We start from the raw sequence: 18,362 nt of genomic DNA, 5'->3' as shown, positions 1-18,362 counted from the left end.
CCCATAGAGTCTCAAATGGCAATTCAACGACATGTTCTGTAGTTCTCGAGGCATTATATAATCCCTATAGTTTCAAAATGAGGAAAACGATTCTAAAAATGTTAATGTTTAATGGTCAGACTGGTGATGTTTGACCATGGTTACTATCCCTGTAAATACATGAACTATCCAAAGTGAAATGAGACTGGCACAATGTTCAATGTCTTCTAAAAATAAATAAACAAAAAGTAATTATCATTTTTTTCACAAGCTTCAGAAAATGGTACAAGTCACCCCAAAATTAAGCCAAAAGATGAATATGGCAAGTTTGTGGAGCCAATCCCAATGAGATGCAACATTTTTAGATTAAAAGTAGATCTCCCATAAAGTTACATTGAGTTTTGTTGTTGTTGTTGTTGTTGTTGCTTTTGTAAATGTTGGAAATACCATTGACCTTCTGACTCCTGTGTTTTACAGTCAAACCGATTACACCACACCACAGCTCAATGAAACATGGACTTCTGCAATTAGTGAGTAAAACATTTTTAGAAAATGTAATTATTATGAGGAAGTATTTTCCTCAAGGGGCTGAGACCACTGCAGCCTTTAACCCAGTGTCTATGCATCAGCATTATCAACAATAGTGCGCCAAACATTTTTGAGATATTAATAAACGATTGGTTATTAGCCATATAATTTATGTATTTTGTATAATTTTGTCAACAATATATGATATATATGTTGACATATATATATATATATATATATATATATATATATATATATATATATATTAATAATATTTATAATAATGTACTGTATACATAGACATGCATCAATAAACATAGACTCACTTAGTGTCCTATGAGATGGTGAAGTGACCTCACGTCACCATGGTGACTTTGACCTCATCAATATACACATCAAAATATATAAAGGTTTTGGCAAAACCTTTTCTGTTCTTGAGCTAATTTCAGATTCAATAAAGATGATTTATCTATTCATAGGATCCATTTCCCGTATTGATATTTCCTGCTGTAGAAACAATAAGATCTGATTAAAATGTAAGATCTGACGTTTAAAACTGGGAGAGGAACATGTATTAGTTCTAAGAATTGACTTGAATTTTTAATACAGCTGATTATTTTAAAACTAAAATATTTCCTACAGAAATAAATAATTCAATTTAAGGCTTATAATTGCCACTTTTGGCTCTTGTTATGAATGAGACAAGCTCAGGGAAGGAGCTTTAGGCTTTGAGAAAGTCACTTTCAACTCAAGGGCAAAAACAGTGAGAACAGGCATCATTACACTATAGCAACCCCTGTCCCCGCCCCCTCAGCACAACCCCCTGTCCCCGCCCCCTCAGCACAACCCCCTGTCCCCGCCCCCTCAGCACAACCCCCTGTCCCCGCCCCCTCAGCACAACCCCCTGTCCCCGCCCCCTCAGCACAACCCCCTGTCCCCGCCCCCTCAGCACAACCCCTGTCCCCGCCCCCTCAGCACAACCCCCTGTCCCCGCCCCCTCAGCACAACCCCCTGTCCCCGCCCCCTCAGCACAACCCCTGTCCCCGCCCCCTCAGCACAACCCCCTGTCCCCGCCCCCTCAGCACAACCCCTGTCCCCGCCCCCTCAGCACAACCCCCTGTCCCCGCCCCCTCAGCACAACCCCTGTCCCCGCCCCCTCAGCACAACCCCCTGTCCCCGCCCCCTCAGCACAACCCCTGTCCCCGCCCCCTCAGCACAACCCCCTGTCCCCGCCCCCTCAGCACAACCCCCTGTCCCCGCCCCCTCAGCACAACCCCCTGTCCCCGCCCCCTCAGCACAACCCCTGTCCCCGCCCCCTCAGCACAACCCCCTGTCCCCGCCCCCTCAGCACAACCCCTGTCCCCGCCCCCTCAGCACAACCCCCTGTCCCCGCCCCCTCAGCACTACCCCCTGTCCCCGCCCCCTCAGCACAACCCCTGTCCCCGCCCCCTCAGCACAACCCCTGTCCCCGCCCCCTGAGCACAACCCCCTGTCCCCACCCCCTCAGCACAACCCCCTGTCCCCGCCCCCTCAGCACAACCCCTGTCCCCGCCCCCTCAGCACAACCCCTGTCCCTGCCCCCTGAGCACAACCCCCTGTCCCCGCCCCCTCAGCACAACCCCTGTCCCCACCCCCTGAGCACAACCCCCTGTCCCGCCCCCTCAGCACAACCCCCTGTCCCCGCCCCCTGAGCACAACCCCCTGTCCCCGCCCCCTGAGCACAACCCCCTGTCCCCGCCCCCTCAGCACAACCCCCTGTCCCCGCCCCCTCAGCACAACCCCCTGTCCCCGCCCACTCAGCACAACCCCCTGTCCCCGCCTCCTCCTCAGCACAACCCCCTGTCCCCGCCCCCTCAGCAAAACCCCCTGTCCCGCCCCCTCAGCACAACCCCCTGTCCCCGCCTCCTCCTCAGCACAACCCCCTGTCCCCGCCCCCTCAGCACAACCCCCTGTCCCCGCCCCCTCCTCAGTACAACCCCCTGTCCCCGCCCCCTCCTCAGCACAACCCCCTGTCCCCGCCCCCTCAGCACAATCCCCTGTCCCCGCTTCCTCCTCAGCACAACCCCTGTCCCCGCCCCCTCAGCACAACCCCCTGTCCCCGCCCCCTCCTCAGCACAACCCCCTGTCCCCGCCTCCTCCTCAGCACAACCCCCTGTCCCCGCCTCCTCCTGATCACAACCCCCTGTCCCCGCCCCCTCCTCAGCACAACCCCCTGTCCCCGCCTCCTCCTCAGCACAACCCCCTGTCCTCGCCTCCTCCTCAGCACAACTCCCTCGTCTCCTCCTCCTCCTCCTCAGCACAATTCCCTCATCTCCTCCTCCTCAGCACAACTCCCTCATCTCCTCCTCCTCTTGAGCATGTGTGTTCTGTGGCTGCAGATTATTCTATTTACTGGCCGAGTAATAGGACACACTCTAAATAGTTTACAAAGAAATTTGAATATAACAAACATTTAAAATAAAAACCTATACCCTGCTTCCCTTAAGTATTTATTTGGAGACTATGATACACTGCTTAACTTTTCCTGGCCTGTTTGTCCACAGTATTAATCCTCTTTGTTAGTGAGGCTGCCAACCATCGGAGCGAGCAGCTTGTTCATTCATTAGACAGGGCTTTAAAATGTAACACAGTCTTAATGAGGAAAAATGACAACAGCGTGACACCTACAGCACAAATGAGTCAGCGTTTGTTACTACTCTAATGGCTTTATGCCGTGTTCTCTCCTTTTAGCACCAAAGATAACATTTAAAACAGCTTCAGGGAATCTGTGTTTGATTGGTCTATTATTTAGCTATAAAAAACAAAAAAACATGGACATATTTTTTTAATTAAATTTTCTGTTCCATTTACTTACTACTGATGTTGTAACTGGTTGTTATGGAGTGCATTAGTAGTAGTAGTGCAGTAGGGCAGTGCCATTGTGTGTTACTTTGTGTGTGTTTTTATGTGGGTCCAAAGAGAGAAGTAGCGCAGTGTAAATGTAAATCATATTTATGTAGCGCTTTTCTACCGTCAAAGTGCTTTACATCAAGGGACCAGTCACACATTCACACACCAGAAAAAATGTAATCATTATCTGATTTCTGGATTTTATTGCATTGAAATATCATCAACAGTTATCTGATGTTTCTGATGGTTCATACATTTGCAGACTTTGACAAGGAAAAAAATATGCCAAAAAGTCACACTAATGTAGCAAAGAGCAAACATTAAAGAGAAAATGAAAAATATTGATATATTCATTTGGAAATGCATCATAAGTAGTCCTAAAAATACAGCAGTTACTCTAAAAACCCACTGGATAACTCACACGTGTCACCGGGTGCTTCAGATGATCAGACTTGGGCAGGTAAACACACGACAAAAACCAGACCTGATAAATGTGTTATCTGATATTTGCGTACCCACAGTTTACAGTAGACCTTGGTTCACTCTAACCTTCAATCAACCTCAGTTAATGACAGCCAATAACTACTGACATTTACCTCAAACCCATCGGCACGACCAATCACACGGCCCCCGCGCCCTCTAATAAAATCTAATTATGTCGGCAGAACGGAGGAGGTGACACGGCGCTTACATCATGTTATGGATTACGGCTAGTTCACGCTGCATTTAATTGCACATACAATAATCTCAGTATTTGACATGCAGCGATAGATGGCAGTCAGTCCCCGAGGGTCCGGCCTCCCGAGGGTCCGGCCTCTGTTAACCACTTCGGGACATTGCAGAATTCTTGCTGTGTAAAAGTACGCTAACATCATTTAAAAACCTAGAGGATTTAGTGCATGTATTTATGTATACACCCTCTCTCTCTCTCAATAGACACAGCGTTTGATGCTTCTGCTCCAGGGCATAATATAGTCATTAGTATTTGCCCGCAATAATTGCAAGTTATGAAGTGCCCGCCTATCGAGCACATTAAGGTGAGGTCTTGTTAAAAGTCAGAGTTGAGTGTGTAAACCTTTTGGCTAACTGGCTATAAATAATGAATGTGCTCTTATCTTTTGACTTAATGCCATTATTTATATTTAATTTAAAGCTATTTTGCGTTGACGGTGGTACTTTATAAAAAAGATGTGATAATAATTTATTTTATTTATATTGTAGAAATCAATCATCTAAGTGCGGCGGATCCGTAAACCAAGTCATAAAATAACCGTGGCCTAACATGAGCTTCTAGTATGAGTCTAGTGACACTAAATATCCTCGTTATGGGTGAGGAAAGCAGATGAATGACACATTTGATCAACTTTTATAAAGGGGTTGGCTTCACTCTTCAAATCTCAACACACCACCCAGTCATTCACACACCCATTTTACATTTATCTAGTTATTATATTGTGATGTGTGAGTTACTGTGTCCAAGTAATGATCCTTATTGATCAATACAGTCTACCTAAGTCTAAGTAGGTGATGGAACATTCGATTTAACATAACTCCACGTATCATTGGCCAAGTGATCATGTTTGAGCAACGGGCAGAGCTAGAGGTTCAGGTAACTTCATTTATAGCCATTAGTAGAATTGGGTTGCATTTGGAGTTTGCTTCCCTACACCACACACATAATAAAATGAAAACAGACATAAGCAAGTTACCGTTTGATCAGCAAGCAAACTGCTGCTGGGATGAAGCTGTTTTTAAAGCGCTTTGTTTTACATCCTGGCGTAGAGAGTATAGTCTATGGAATTGTCTATTATTTAATGTAAGAACTTGACAAATGTGCGCCTCTAGAATGTAACATCTACTCCCGACTGGCCCCGTCACATCATTAGCTCGTCTCTACATCGCAGGCCAAAACACTAATGCAAACAGTTCCGCTCCTGCCAAATATTTACTTGCGTTTGGCGTCCGCGGCGTAAAGCGTCGATGTGTGCGTACGGACAACACACACTCCGCCCAATCATCTGCCAGGACACACACGAGTGGGCGGGGCCGAGGTTTGCCAACAGCAACATGTCCACTGGCACAACTTTAACATGAAAACACTGGAACAATATTAAAGATTATAAAGAGAAACCGGTGCAATCGTTTAAACACAAGTGTGAAGTGATATTTCTGCCCTTTTGTGTTTTTTATTGCACAAAAGCACATGTTTGCACCTTTTTGAATGGATTGCGAAAATAATTAAATATTCCTTTTTTTTTTCTCGTTAATATTGTTGTACCTACTCTAGCCTAGGGATGAGAGTATAAACAATAATATATTTTATCGTGATAAAAGGGTAAACAACAATCGTCCGTGGTACATTTTGTATAATTGTGTATAATAATCAGCTCCAATGATGATCGCGATACCACCAGAATGTGCAGAAAAAGCTACATTTCCACTTACAACAAAGTACTAGAATACTCTGATAGTATTTTAAGCATGGGGCTTTTTTCTTTTTTGTTTTAGAAGAACTATTATGGTATTTTTGTTCATGATAATCGTGGCACAATATGCAATGGAAAATGTAGCATGCCAGGAAAGGAAAAAATACAACAATTAGCTATAACAATTAGCAAAGGACAAGCTGCCAGTTCCTCCACTTGCACATAATTAAACTGAACGCTCCTTTACAAACGGTCAGATGTTGCTGAGTCCGTGTTTCAGAGCGTCCATCTTGTGCCAGGTTTAACTTAACGTGTTTGTCCTCAGTGTTGTGCAGCTGTGGTTTCTGTAAAGGCGGCCAGTGCCTTTTAAATAAAACAACAGAACAACAGGCGGCGGTCGCTCAGGTGGAAAATCACTTTCTCCCTGTCGCCGCCCGCTCCTCTGAAAATATGACCTGAGGAGAATGAAACGAACTGCTCACGGTAACGAGAGGGAGGCATTGAATACAGACACGTAGAGGCAGAAAACCAGGAGATCCCAATATGTTTTGTCTGTAATAGCGTCTACCCAGTGTGTGATTCTTTAGTGAGTATTAATTCATGTTTAGCTTTTGTATTTTCTTGTTTTAACAATTTATCTTTAGTAATACAGGTTACCCTTTTTATTTTATTTATTTTATTTATTTTATTTATTTTATTTATTTTATTTATTTTATTTATTTTATTTATTTTATTTATTTTATTTATTTTATTTATTTTATTTATTTTATTTTATTTTGTATTGATGTTTTGTTTTTTTGACATTTTAAATACTAAAATATGTATCTGGGACTATTTTGAGGTAGTACCCTGCAGCTTTAAATTTTAGCTTGAAAATAGCACCTTTTAAATGTATTCAAATTAAAAGGTCTCAGATAAATTTGGATTTGGCTAGGTGTTTTTTATTTTTATTTTTTATTTAGTTAATTTATTGTATTTCTGTTTCTGTCATTTCTTTGTGATTTGAATGCATTTTTCCTGCTGTGTATGAAATGTGCTCTACAAATAAACTTGCCTAATGTCTTTAATAATGTCTGTTTCTTACACCAACAGGTCCTCAGGAACACTGCTGTGAATGCCCAGTGCGTTACAAAATGATAAAAATAAGCACTATATACATGTAAAGTGTGATTAGTTTGTGGTAGTAATAGTACTTATAGTATAGTACTTTATTCGGTCATTTACAGCTTGACAAAGATGTACACAACAGCCCTACCAGAGTCACCACCAAGAGTTTAAGCAAATACAATAAAACACAAGAAAAGCAGCACACAATTTCTCAACATAGGACACAATATATTTGAAGAAAAAAACTGCACAATATTCTGTACATGGATCATTCAAGAGCTCTATAATTGGACAAAATAAAAGTTTTCTTCTCGTGTACAAGACCTTTTTTATTTCATTATCCAGGTTGTTCCATAAACAGTACAATGTGATATGGTCAGCAAAATGTACTTTCAATTATACACAATAAACTTGCAACAAAACCCATTCAAAAGCAAAGCTGTCCCGGTCTGGGACTAGGGCTGAAATTAAGTTTTAGGGTTTACAATGGTTTAAACTGTGACTATGCAGAGTAAACCAGGACTAAACTTGCTCGCTGCTATATAAAAACAGACCAATCTGACAAAGATATACAACATTCTGCAAACATCACAACCTTTAATACAGACTTTAACCAGCGGGACATTTCTGAACAACTGAAGTGAACTCCATGTGTCAAACAAGCTCTGTGTTTGTGTGCAGTCTTAACCAGGGCTAAGCTGGGTCAGAACTTAACCAGGACTAAACCAGGACTAAACCAGGACTTAACCGGGACTAAACCAGGACTAAACCCAGGACTTAACCGGGACTAAACCAGGACTTAACCAGGACTTAACCAGGACTTAACCAGGAATAAACCAGGACTAAACCAGGACTTAACCAGGAATAAACCAGGACTAAACCGGGACTAAACCAGGACTAAACCAGGACTTAACCAGGACTAGACCAGGACTTAACCAGGACTTAACCAGGACTAAACCAGGACTAAACCAGGACTTAACCAGAAATAAACCAGGACTAAACCGGGACTAAACCAGGACTAAACCAGGACTTAACCAGGACTGAACCAGGACTAAACCAGGACTAAACCAGTACTAAACCAGGACTTAACCAGGACTAAACCAGGACTAAACCAGGACTTAACCAGGACTTAACCAGGACTGAACCAGGACTAAACCAGGACTAAACCAGTACTAAACCAGGACTTAACCAGGACTAAACCAGGACTAAACCAGGACTTAACCAGGACTTAACCAGGACTGAATATCCATCCAGTTAATTCCGCTTATCACAGACCAAAATCTTTAAACCTTGAGAGGTGGGAAATATATCAGAATGTAAATAATATTGTGAGTGTGTTTTTTTTTTTAAGAAATGCAAAATCTGAATATTGAGTACCAGTATATATTTATCGGGAAGCAAAAAAGCTACAAAAAGACTTGATAAAAAAGAAGAAAACAAACAAAAACAAAAGGCGATATCTATGCACTTTTTTGAAAAATTTCATGTTTTATTTTATTTGTTTTTTCATTCTCTGTGTTACCTTTATCAAGGAAACAAAACCAAAAAAATATTGAGATAGAAAATGTTGTAAATACGCCCACCCCTCAATGTAATACTGTTTAATTTTGTATTTGTAAAGAAATAATGTGTATTTGTATTTGTATTTTTAAATTATTATGTATTATTAGTATTAGTATTAAAAAAAACATATATAGTACTATCTAATCTCTGCTCTCCTGGCTCTCCTGGTTGGTGGCGTCCTGGCTCTCCTGGTTCTCCTGGTTCTCCTGGCTCTCCTGGCTCTCCTGGCTCTCCTGGTTCTCCTGGTTCTCCTGGCTCTCCTGGCTCTCCTGGTTCTCCTGGCTCTCCTGGCTCTCCTGGTTCTCCTGGTTCTCCTGGTTCTCCTGGTTCTCCTGGTTGGTGGCGTCCTGGCTCTCCTGGTTCTCCTGGTTCTCCTGGCTCTCCTGGCTCTCCTGGTTCTCCTGGCTCTCCTGGCTCTCCTGGTTCTCCTGGTTCTCCTGGTTCTCCTGGTTCTCCTGGTTGGTGGCGTCCTGGCTCTCCTGGTTCTCCTGGTTCTCCTGGTTGGTGGCGTCCTGGCTCTCCTGGTTCTCCTGGTTCTCCTGGTTCTCCTGGTTCTCCTGGTTCTCCTGGTTGGTGGCGTCCTGGCTCTCCTGGTTCTCCTGGTTCTCCTGGTTGGTGGCGTCCTGGCTCTCCTGGTTCTCCTGGCTCTCCTGGCTCTCCTGGTTCTCCTGGTTCTCCTGGTTGGTCCTGGCACACAGCACTTAAAGCATCTGGTGACAAATGCACAGTCTTCTGCACCTGTGGCATTTGCACTGGTCTCCAGAGGCATCAAGGTTAATTGGACTCAGCCGTTAAAAGACGTTCAATATTCCAAAAGTGACAACAAATTATGTTAATGGTGGTTTGAAGTCCTTGTTATCAAGGTGGAATCAATCACGGCCGCGTCCCATGAGGTCAGCAGCCGTACACAGCAATTAGCACAGCGAGGAGAGGACTACTGCAGTCCTCACGCAGTAAAATGTCACACCAATCCAGCCCTGCGAATGCTAAAGAGATTCCCCTTCAGTTTGTGATAACCTCGTAATAGGTTATTATAAACACACAAAGAGAGGTCTGTGAATGAAGCAGTAACTATGAAAGTCCATTATAAAGTATTATGTCATGGAGTGGCTCTGCTTGTTATGCAGTGTATTTATTTACCAGCAGGGGAAAGTATCTAGGTACAAATACTCACATTGCAGTAATTGAGGTGTTTTGAGCAGATTTTTAAACATGTACTTGTAGATAAGTATACATCAAGTCATGTAAATGTAATTTGCTACATTTAAAATCATAGGAGTACTTATATATATATGAAATATATAAAACTTGACAAGTACGACAGCTCCATCAACTGAATAAATCTTCACTGGTCAAAACTACTGAATTTAAAGTGGTTGTACCAGATTTCTTTTAATGTTTGCCAAATTGCGTTTGACTCGGCACCAACAAATTGAAATAGCACCTTTTGGAGTCAAAACAAGACAGCTGTGTGCTGCCTGCATTTAATGATAACGCGTGTTTACTGTCCGAGATCCAGGAGGAGCACTTTTAGCATGCTAGTTGTTGTTGTTAGCTTTACCGGGACAGTAAAACTACGCTCCGGCTGCTAAATGGTGAAAATAACTTAAATAAAATCCTCATGGAAAGTAATTCAGATGTTTGAAATGCGTTAAGGACGTGAGGAATAACAGTGGATCTCTGCAAAATGAACTAGTTCTGTTTTTCAAGACAGTAAAAATCAGGTGTAATGCCATTAAGTTCAAAATCATGTATTCAAGTGCTTTTAACTCATCTAGATACCGTATTTTCCGGACTATAAGTTTTTCATAGTTTTGGCCGGGGTGCGACTTATACTTATATTTATACTTATATACTTATACTCCGGAGCGACTTATATGTGATATCATTTGCTATTTTCATACTTGCAACCGCATTTCATAAACTTATATGCTCTTTTTCTTCTCTATCATGCATTTTTTGGCTGGTGCGACTTATACTCCGGAAAATGCGGTATTCACGTTTTTGAGGTGTATGTATGTGTATCGTGCTCAGGCTCAAAGCAGCGTGGAAATCCTTTAACCATGAACCATTGCATTTCACCATCAGCACGAACAACACGAGGCCTTTAAACACCTGAACTCTTTTCTAAACGCGTCTCTCCTCCGCCCCGTGGTCAAACCTGATTGCCGTTTTCTCGGTGGCGTCGGGCTCGTCGGTGCCCGGGAGCTCGTCTGCCAGGATCTCCTCGGGGCTGCGCGGGTCGTTCAGGAGGGGTTTCTGCTCTTTGCCTTTGATGCCCATCCCCGCCGTGATGGCGTTCCACAGGGCACTCTGGGACTTGGACCCTGGCACGAGTGAGAGAGCAGACCCAGTGATTAACCCTGGTGTGTTTGTGATCGACCGAGCGTCCTTTTGTCCAGGTCTAAAATGAGACTAAAACAGGTCTAAAATGAGACTGAACCAGGTCTAAAATGAGACTAAACCAGGTCTAAAATGAGACTAAACCAGGTCTAAAATGAGACTAAACCAGGTCTAAAATGAGACTGAACCAGGTCTAAAATGAGACTAAACCAGGTCTAAAATGAGACTGAACCAGGTCTAAAATGAGACTAAACCAGGTCTAAAATGAGACTAAACCAGGTCTTAAATGAGACTAAACCAGGTCTAAAATGAGACTAAACCAGGTCTAAAATGAGACTGAACCAGGTCTAAAATGAGACTAAACCAGGTCTAAAATGAGACTGAACCAGGTCTAAAATGAGACTAAACCAGGTCTAAAATGAGACTGAACCAGGTCTAAAATGAGACTAAACCAGGTCTAAAATGAGACTGAACCAGGTCTAAAATGAGACTAAACCAGGTCTAAAATTAGACTAAACCAGGTCTAAAATTAGACTAAACCAGGTCTAAAATGAGACTGAACCAGGTCTAAAATGAGACTAAAACAGGTCTAAAATGAGACTAAACCAGGTCTAAAATGAGACTAAAATAGGTCTAAAATGAGACTGAACCAGGTCTAAAATGAGACTAAACCATGTCTAAAATGAGACTAAACCAGGTGTAAAATGAGAGACTAAACCAGGTCTAAAATGAGACTAAACCAGGTCCAAAATGAGACTAAACCAGGTGTAAAATGAGAGACTAAACCAGGTGTAAAATGAGACTAAACCAGGTGTAAAATGAGACTAAACCAGGTCTAAAACGAGACTGAACCAGGTCTAAAATGAGACTAAACCAGGTCTAAAATGAGACTGAACCAGGTCTAAAATGAGACTAAACCAGGTGTAAAATGAGACTAAACCAGGTCTTAAATGAGACTAAACCAGGTCTAAAATGAGACTAAACCAGGTCTAAAATGAGACTGAACCAGATCTAAAATGAGACTAAACCAGGTCTAAAATTAGACTGAACCAGGTCTAAAATGAGACTAAACCAGGTCTAAAATGAGACTAAAACAGGTCTAAAATGAGACTAAACCAGGTCTAAAATGAGACTGAACCAGGTCTAAAATGAGACTAAACCAGGTCTAAAATGAGCCTGAACCAGGTCTAAAATGAGACTAAAACAGGTCTAAAATGAGACTAAACCAGGTCTAAAATGAGACTAAAACAGGTCTAAAATGAGACTGAACCAGGTCTAAAATGAGACTAAACCAGGTCTAAAATGAGACTAAACCAGGTGTAAAATGAGAGACTAAACCAGGTCTAAAATGAGACTAAACCAGGTCTAAAATGAGACTAAACCAGGTCTAAAATAAGATTAAACCAGGCCTAAAATGAGACCAAACCAAGTCTTAAATGAGACGAAACCAGGTCTAAAATGAGACTAAACCAGGTCTTAAATGAGACTAAACCAGGTCTAAAATGAGACTAAACCAGGTTTAAAATGAGACTGAACCAGGTCTAAAATGAGACTAAACCAGGTCTAAAATGAGACTGAACCAGGTCTAAAATGAGACTAAACCAGGTCTAAAATGAGACTGAACCAGGTCTAAAATGAGACTAAACCAGGTCTAAAATGAGACTGAACCAGGTCTAAAATGAGACTAAACCAGGTCTAAAATGAGACTGAACCAGGTCTAAAATGAGACTAAACCAGGTCTAAAATTAGACTAAACCAGGTCTAAAATTAGACTAAACCAGGTCTAAAATGAGACTGAACCAGGTCTAAAATGAGACTAAAACAGGTCTAAAATGAGACTAAACCAGGTCTAAAATGAGACTAAAATAGGTCTAAAATGAGACTGAACCAGGTCTAAAATGAGACTAAACCAGGTCTAAAATGAGACTAAACCAGGTGTAAAATGAGAGACTAAACCAAGTCTAAAATGAGACTAAACCAGGTCCAAAATGAGACTAAACCAGGTGTAAAATGAGAGACTAAACCAGGTGTAAAATGAGACTAAACCAGGTGTAATATGAGACTAAACCAGGTCTAAAACGAGACTGAACCAGGTCTAAAATGAGACTAAACCAGGTCTAAAATGAGACTGAACCAGGTCTAAAATGAGACTGCAACAGGTCTAAAATGAGACTGAACCAGGTCCAAAATGAGACTAAACCAGGTCTAAAATGAGACTAAACCAGGTGTAAAATGAGACTAAACCAGGTCTTAAATGAGACTAAACCAGGTCTAAAATGAGACTAAACCAGGTCTAAAATGAGACTGAACCAGATCTAAAATGAGACTAAACCAGGTCTAAAATTAGACTGAACCAGGTCTAAAATGAGACTAAACCAGGTCTAAAATGAGACTGAACCAGGTCTAAAATGAAACTAAACCAGGTCTAAAATTAGACTAAACCAGGTCTAAAATTAGACTAAACCAGGTCTAAAATGAGACTGAACCAGGTCCAAAATGAGACTAAAACAGGTCTAAAATGAGACTAAACCAGGTCTAAAATGAGACTAAAACAGGTCTAAAATGAGACTGAACCAGGTCTAAAATGAGACTAAACCAGGTCTAAAATTAGACTAAACCAGGTCTAAAATTAGACTAAACCAGGTCTAAAATGAGACTGAACCAGGTCTAAAATGAGACTAAAACAGGTCTAAAATGAGACTAAACCAGGTCTAAAATGAGACTAAAATAGGTCTAAAATGAGACTGAACCAGGTCTAAAATGAGACTAAACCAGGTCTAAAATGAGACTAAACCAGGTGTAAAATGAGAGACTAAACCAGGTCTAAAATGAGACTAAACCAGGTCTAAAATGAGACTGAACCAGGTCTAAAATGAGACTAAACCAGGTCTAAAATTAGACTAAACCAGGTCTAAAATTAGACTAAACCAGGTCTAAAATGAGACTGAACCAGGTCTAAAATGAGACTAAAACAGGTCTAAAATGAGACTAAACCAGGTCTAAAATGAGACTAAAATAGGTCTAAAATGAGACTGAACCAGGTCTAAAATGAGACTAAACCAGGTCTAAAATGAGACTAAACCAGGTGTAAAATGAGAGACTAAACCAGGTCTAAAATGAGACTAAACCAGGTCTAAAATGAGACTGAACCAGGTCTAAAATGAGACTAAACCAGGTCTAAAATTAGACTAAACCAGGTCTAAAATTAGACTAAACCAGGTCTAAAATGAGACTGAACCAGGTCTAAAATGAGACTAAAACAGGTCTAAAATGAGACTAAACCAGGTCTAAAATGAGACTAAAACAGGTCTAAAATGAGACTGAACCAGGTCTAAAATGAGACTAAACCAGGTCTAAAATGAGACTAAACCAGGTGTAAAATGAGAGACTAAAATAGGTCTAAAATGAGACTAAACCAGGTCTAAAATGAGACTAAACCATATGTAAAATGAGACTAAACCAGGTCTTAAATGAGACTAAACCAGGTCTAAAATGAGACTAAACCAGGTCTAAAATGAGACTGAACCAGATCTAAAATGAGACTAAACCAGGTCTAAAATGAGACTGAACCAGGTCTAAAATGAGACTAAACCAGGTCTAAAATGAGACTGAACCAGGTCTAAAATGAGACTAAACCAGGTCTAAAATGAGACTAAACCATATGTAAAATGAGACTAAACCAGGTCTTAAATGAGACTAAACCAGGTCTAAAATGAGACTAAACCAGGTCTAAAATGAGACTGAACCAGATCTAAAATGAGACTAAACCAGGTCTAAAATGAGACTGAACCAGGTCTAAAATGAGACTAAACCAGGTCTAAAATGAGACTGAACCAGGTCTAAAATGAGACTAAACCAGGTCTAAAATTAGACTAAACCAGGTCTAAAATTAGACTAAACCAGGTCTAAAATTAGACTAAACCAGGTCTAAAATGAGACTGAACCAGGTCTAAAATGAGACTAAAACAGGTCTAAAATGAGACTAAACCAGGTCTAAAATGAGACTAAAATAGGTCTAAAATGAGACTGAACCAGGTCTAAAATGAGACTAAACCAGGTCTAAAATGAGACTGAACCAGGTCTAAAATGAGACTAAACCAGGTCTAAAATGAGACTGAACCAGGTCTAAAATGAGACTAAACCAGGTGTAAAATGAGAGACTAAACCAGGTCTAAAATGAGACTAAACCAGGTGTAAAATGAGACTAAACCAGGTCTAAAATGAGACTGAACCAGGTCTAAAATGAGACTAAAATAGGTCTAAAATGAGACTGAACCAGGTCTAAAATGAGACTAAACCAGGTCTAAAATGAGACTAAACCATATGTAAAATGAGACTAAACCAGGTCTTAAATGAGACTAAACCAGGTCTAAAATGAGACTAAACCAGGTCTAAAATGAGACTGAACCAGATCTAAAATGAGACTAAACCAGGTCTAAAATGAGACTGAACCAGGTCTAAAATGAGACTAAACCAGGTCTAAAATGAGACTGAACCAGGTCTAAAATGAGACTAAACCAGGTCTAAAATTAGACTAAACCAGATCTAAAATTAGACTAAACCAGGTCTAAAATGAGACTAAAACAGGTCTAAAATGAGACTAAACCTGGTCTAAAATGAGACTAAAACAGGTCTAAAATGAGACTGAACCAGGTCTAAAATGAGACTAAACCAGGTCTAAAATGAGACTAAACCAGGTGTAAAATGAGAGACTAAACCAGGTCTAAAATGAGACTAAACCAGGTCTAAAATGAGACTAAACCAGGTCTAAAATGAGACTAAACCAGGTCTAAAATAAGATTAAACCAGGCCTAAAATGAGACCAAACCAGGTCTTAAATGAGACTAAACCAGGTCTAAAATTAGACTAAACCAGGTCTAAAATGAGACTAAACCATGGAAAAGGAAGTACTAAATAATGATTACCCCAAAAGAGGTCAAAAACATGAATAGATTTGCCTCTGAATAAAACAAATAGTCAAACGTTTTGTGATCGACTGAGCGTCCTTTTGTTTAAAACGCAGTAGAAGTAAATATCACCAGGGCTAAGGAGGGCTGGGCCTGGTTAGTACTTGGATGGGAGACACATGGGAGTAACAGGTCATGACTAGAGCACATTCAGTGTTGGGAAGTAACTAAATACTGAAAATACATATCAAAACTAGACACTCATATGAGCAAGTATCAATACTAAAAAAATCACATTAATAAGACATCATTTGACCTTTTGTGAACTGTATTTTAAATGCTCTTGAGCTTTATCAGAACTAGTATGAGACCACAGTGTTTATTAAAGAAAGTATGATTATTTTGTGTTGAATTTGTTGACCAAAAAAGAGCACTTTTGCAAAATTGCTATAATCGAGTATTTTCCTTAATATTAAAATTGAGTTTGAAATGTTTGTGTTATTACATCTCTGGCTCTGAATACTGATTTTGAGTATCTGTTCGCTTTTGTTTAGTGCTATTCATAACTTTCCTAAAAATCAAAGGAAAACAAGATTACGGTCACACAATTTAGGCTTCAAACTATGTGGAATTAAAGAGAAACAAAGAGAATGTGTTTCAATGATAAATAAATGCGTAACAAACATGAAGCTGTTTTTAATCTTATGTTGCATCTTTACACTACAATACAATGTAACTTAAAGTGAAAGTATTCAGAATACAGTACTCTGGATCATGTAACAGAACACATTACAAAATACATGTTAATGCAGGTATTCAGTATTATTTTCAAATAATTCAGTAATTTTTGTCTTCTGTATTGTATGTACTTTTACTTTAGTAACAGAAGTACTTTGACTGTTGCTGAGAGAGAAGCCTGTATGATGCTGCCCTCATGTGGACGTAAATGATACAAACATGTCTGTGAAGGCTTCTTGTGTTGCTTTTTAATTTACTTCATTAACTGAGATCATATTTAGCTTTCTAAATCAGGACTGTATCATCTATAAATTAGAACTAAACAGGGTCTAAAATGAGACTAAACCAGGTCTAAAATAAGACTTAACAGGGTCTAAAATAAGACTTAACAGGGTCTAAAATTAGACTAAACCAGGTCTAAAATAAGACTAAACGAGGTCTAAAATAAGACTAAACGAGGTCTAAAATGAGACTAAACCAGGTTTAAAATAAGACTAAACCAGGTCTAAAATGAGAATAAACCAGGTCTGGAATGAGAATAAACCAGGTCTGAAATGAGACTAAACCAGGTCTAAAATGAGACTAAACCAGGTCTAAAAGGACACTAAACCAGGTCTAAATAAGACTAAACCAGGTCTAACATGAGAATAAACCAGGTGTGAAATGAGACTAAACCAGGTCTAAAATAAGACTAAACTAGGTCTAAAATGAGAATGAACCAGGTTTGAAATGAGATAAAACCAGGTCTAAAATGAGATTAAACCAGGTCTAAAATGAGATTAAACCAGGTCTAAAATGAGAATGAACCAAATTTGAAATGAGATAAAACCAGGTCTAAAATGAGATTAAACCAGGTCTAAAATGAGATTAAATCAGGTCTTAAATGACATTAAACCAGGTCTAAAATGAGATTTAACCAGGTCTAAAATGAGATAAAACCAGGTCTAAAATAAGCCTTGCAAAGTTGCAAAGTCAAGCTTTTACTCACGTGAAAAATTGGCGGTTGGTCGCCTGGAGCTGTCGGCATCTTCATTTGCCACTGGAGGAAGAGAGATATAAACATCAACAAATCATTAAAAGGACAGTATATATAGTACATTCTTGGTCACCATTGACTGTCATGATATGAGATGTTTGTGTTATTATCATCATTATTCATGATTATATAGACTATGACCAAATGACTACGGAAGATCATTTTTTAAATACTGACAAATTTCCTTTCTCTTCACAATCAATACAATTGTAGCACTGTCACAAGATGTTTTTTGTAAAATATACCAAAGAAATACACATAGAGATATAGATATAGAGTACAGTTGCCCACAATGTTGATACTGTAAAAGCAGATTTAGTATTACCGAATCAGAATCAGAAAAATTCGCCGTTAAGGTGCAACATAAAACAATGAATGATAAATAATAATAATAGCAATGTCTATCAAATCAAATAAGGTATGCCTAAATTAAGAATTTACTAATCAAATAAAGTAAAAAAATCGACTTTGTCTCAGTATGTACACAGACATTTACACAAAAATGTACAGAAATAGTGCAGAAAGTGAACAGTGTGTGAATAGTATTGTATTAAAGTGGCAGGTGCTGTGTTCATGAGTCCAACAGCAGAGGGAAAGAAACTGTTCTTGGCGGGAGGTTCTGGTCCGGATGGATCTACCCTCTTGCCTGAGGGGAGTGGCTCAATAATCCGTGCAGGGTCCTGGAGACATACAGGTCCAATTGCGACAATATTTTAACACAGCCTTTCGAACAGATCATCATTTCTCTAGGTGTGGATTGCAAAGTGGAGGTTACGAGATGATTCTATTAATACTGATGATAATACTGCATTTATTTTTGAAGTTGAAAACAGTATATGTTAGTGA

General features: G+C 40.1%; 1 protein-coding gene across 2 annotated transcripts in view; it reads right to left on the bottom strand.

Moving 5' to 3' along the window:
* Positions 1 to 18,362, bottom strand: part of pde1cb (phosphodiesterase 1C, calmodulin-dependent b) — a 273,057-nt gene that overhangs the window by 188,718 nt on the left and 65,977 nt on the right. For both annotated transcript variants that reach the window (XM_072440854.1, XM_072440855.1), the window contains exons 2-3: positions 17,469 to 17,519; positions 10,654 to 10,819 (exon numbers count right to left, since the gene is read on the bottom strand). In XM_072440854.1, the coding sequence (XP_072296955.1) occupies positions 10,654 to 10,819; positions 17,469 to 17,519 (217 nt within the window). The remainder of the gene's footprint in view (positions 1 to 10,653; positions 10,820 to 17,468; positions 17,520 to 18,362) is intronic.

Source organism: Eucyclogobius newberryi, unplaced genomic scaffold (genome assembly GCF_026437365.1).
Source record: "Eucyclogobius newberryi isolate DKJ021-1_F unplaced genomic scaffold, fEucNew1.0.hap1 SCAF_12, whole genome shotgun sequence".
In the NCBI taxonomy this organism is placed as follows: domain Eukaryota; kingdom Metazoa; phylum Chordata; class Actinopteri; order Gobiiformes; family Gobiidae; genus Eucyclogobius; species Eucyclogobius newberryi.
This window is presented reverse-complemented; position numbering and strand designations above follow the sequence as displayed.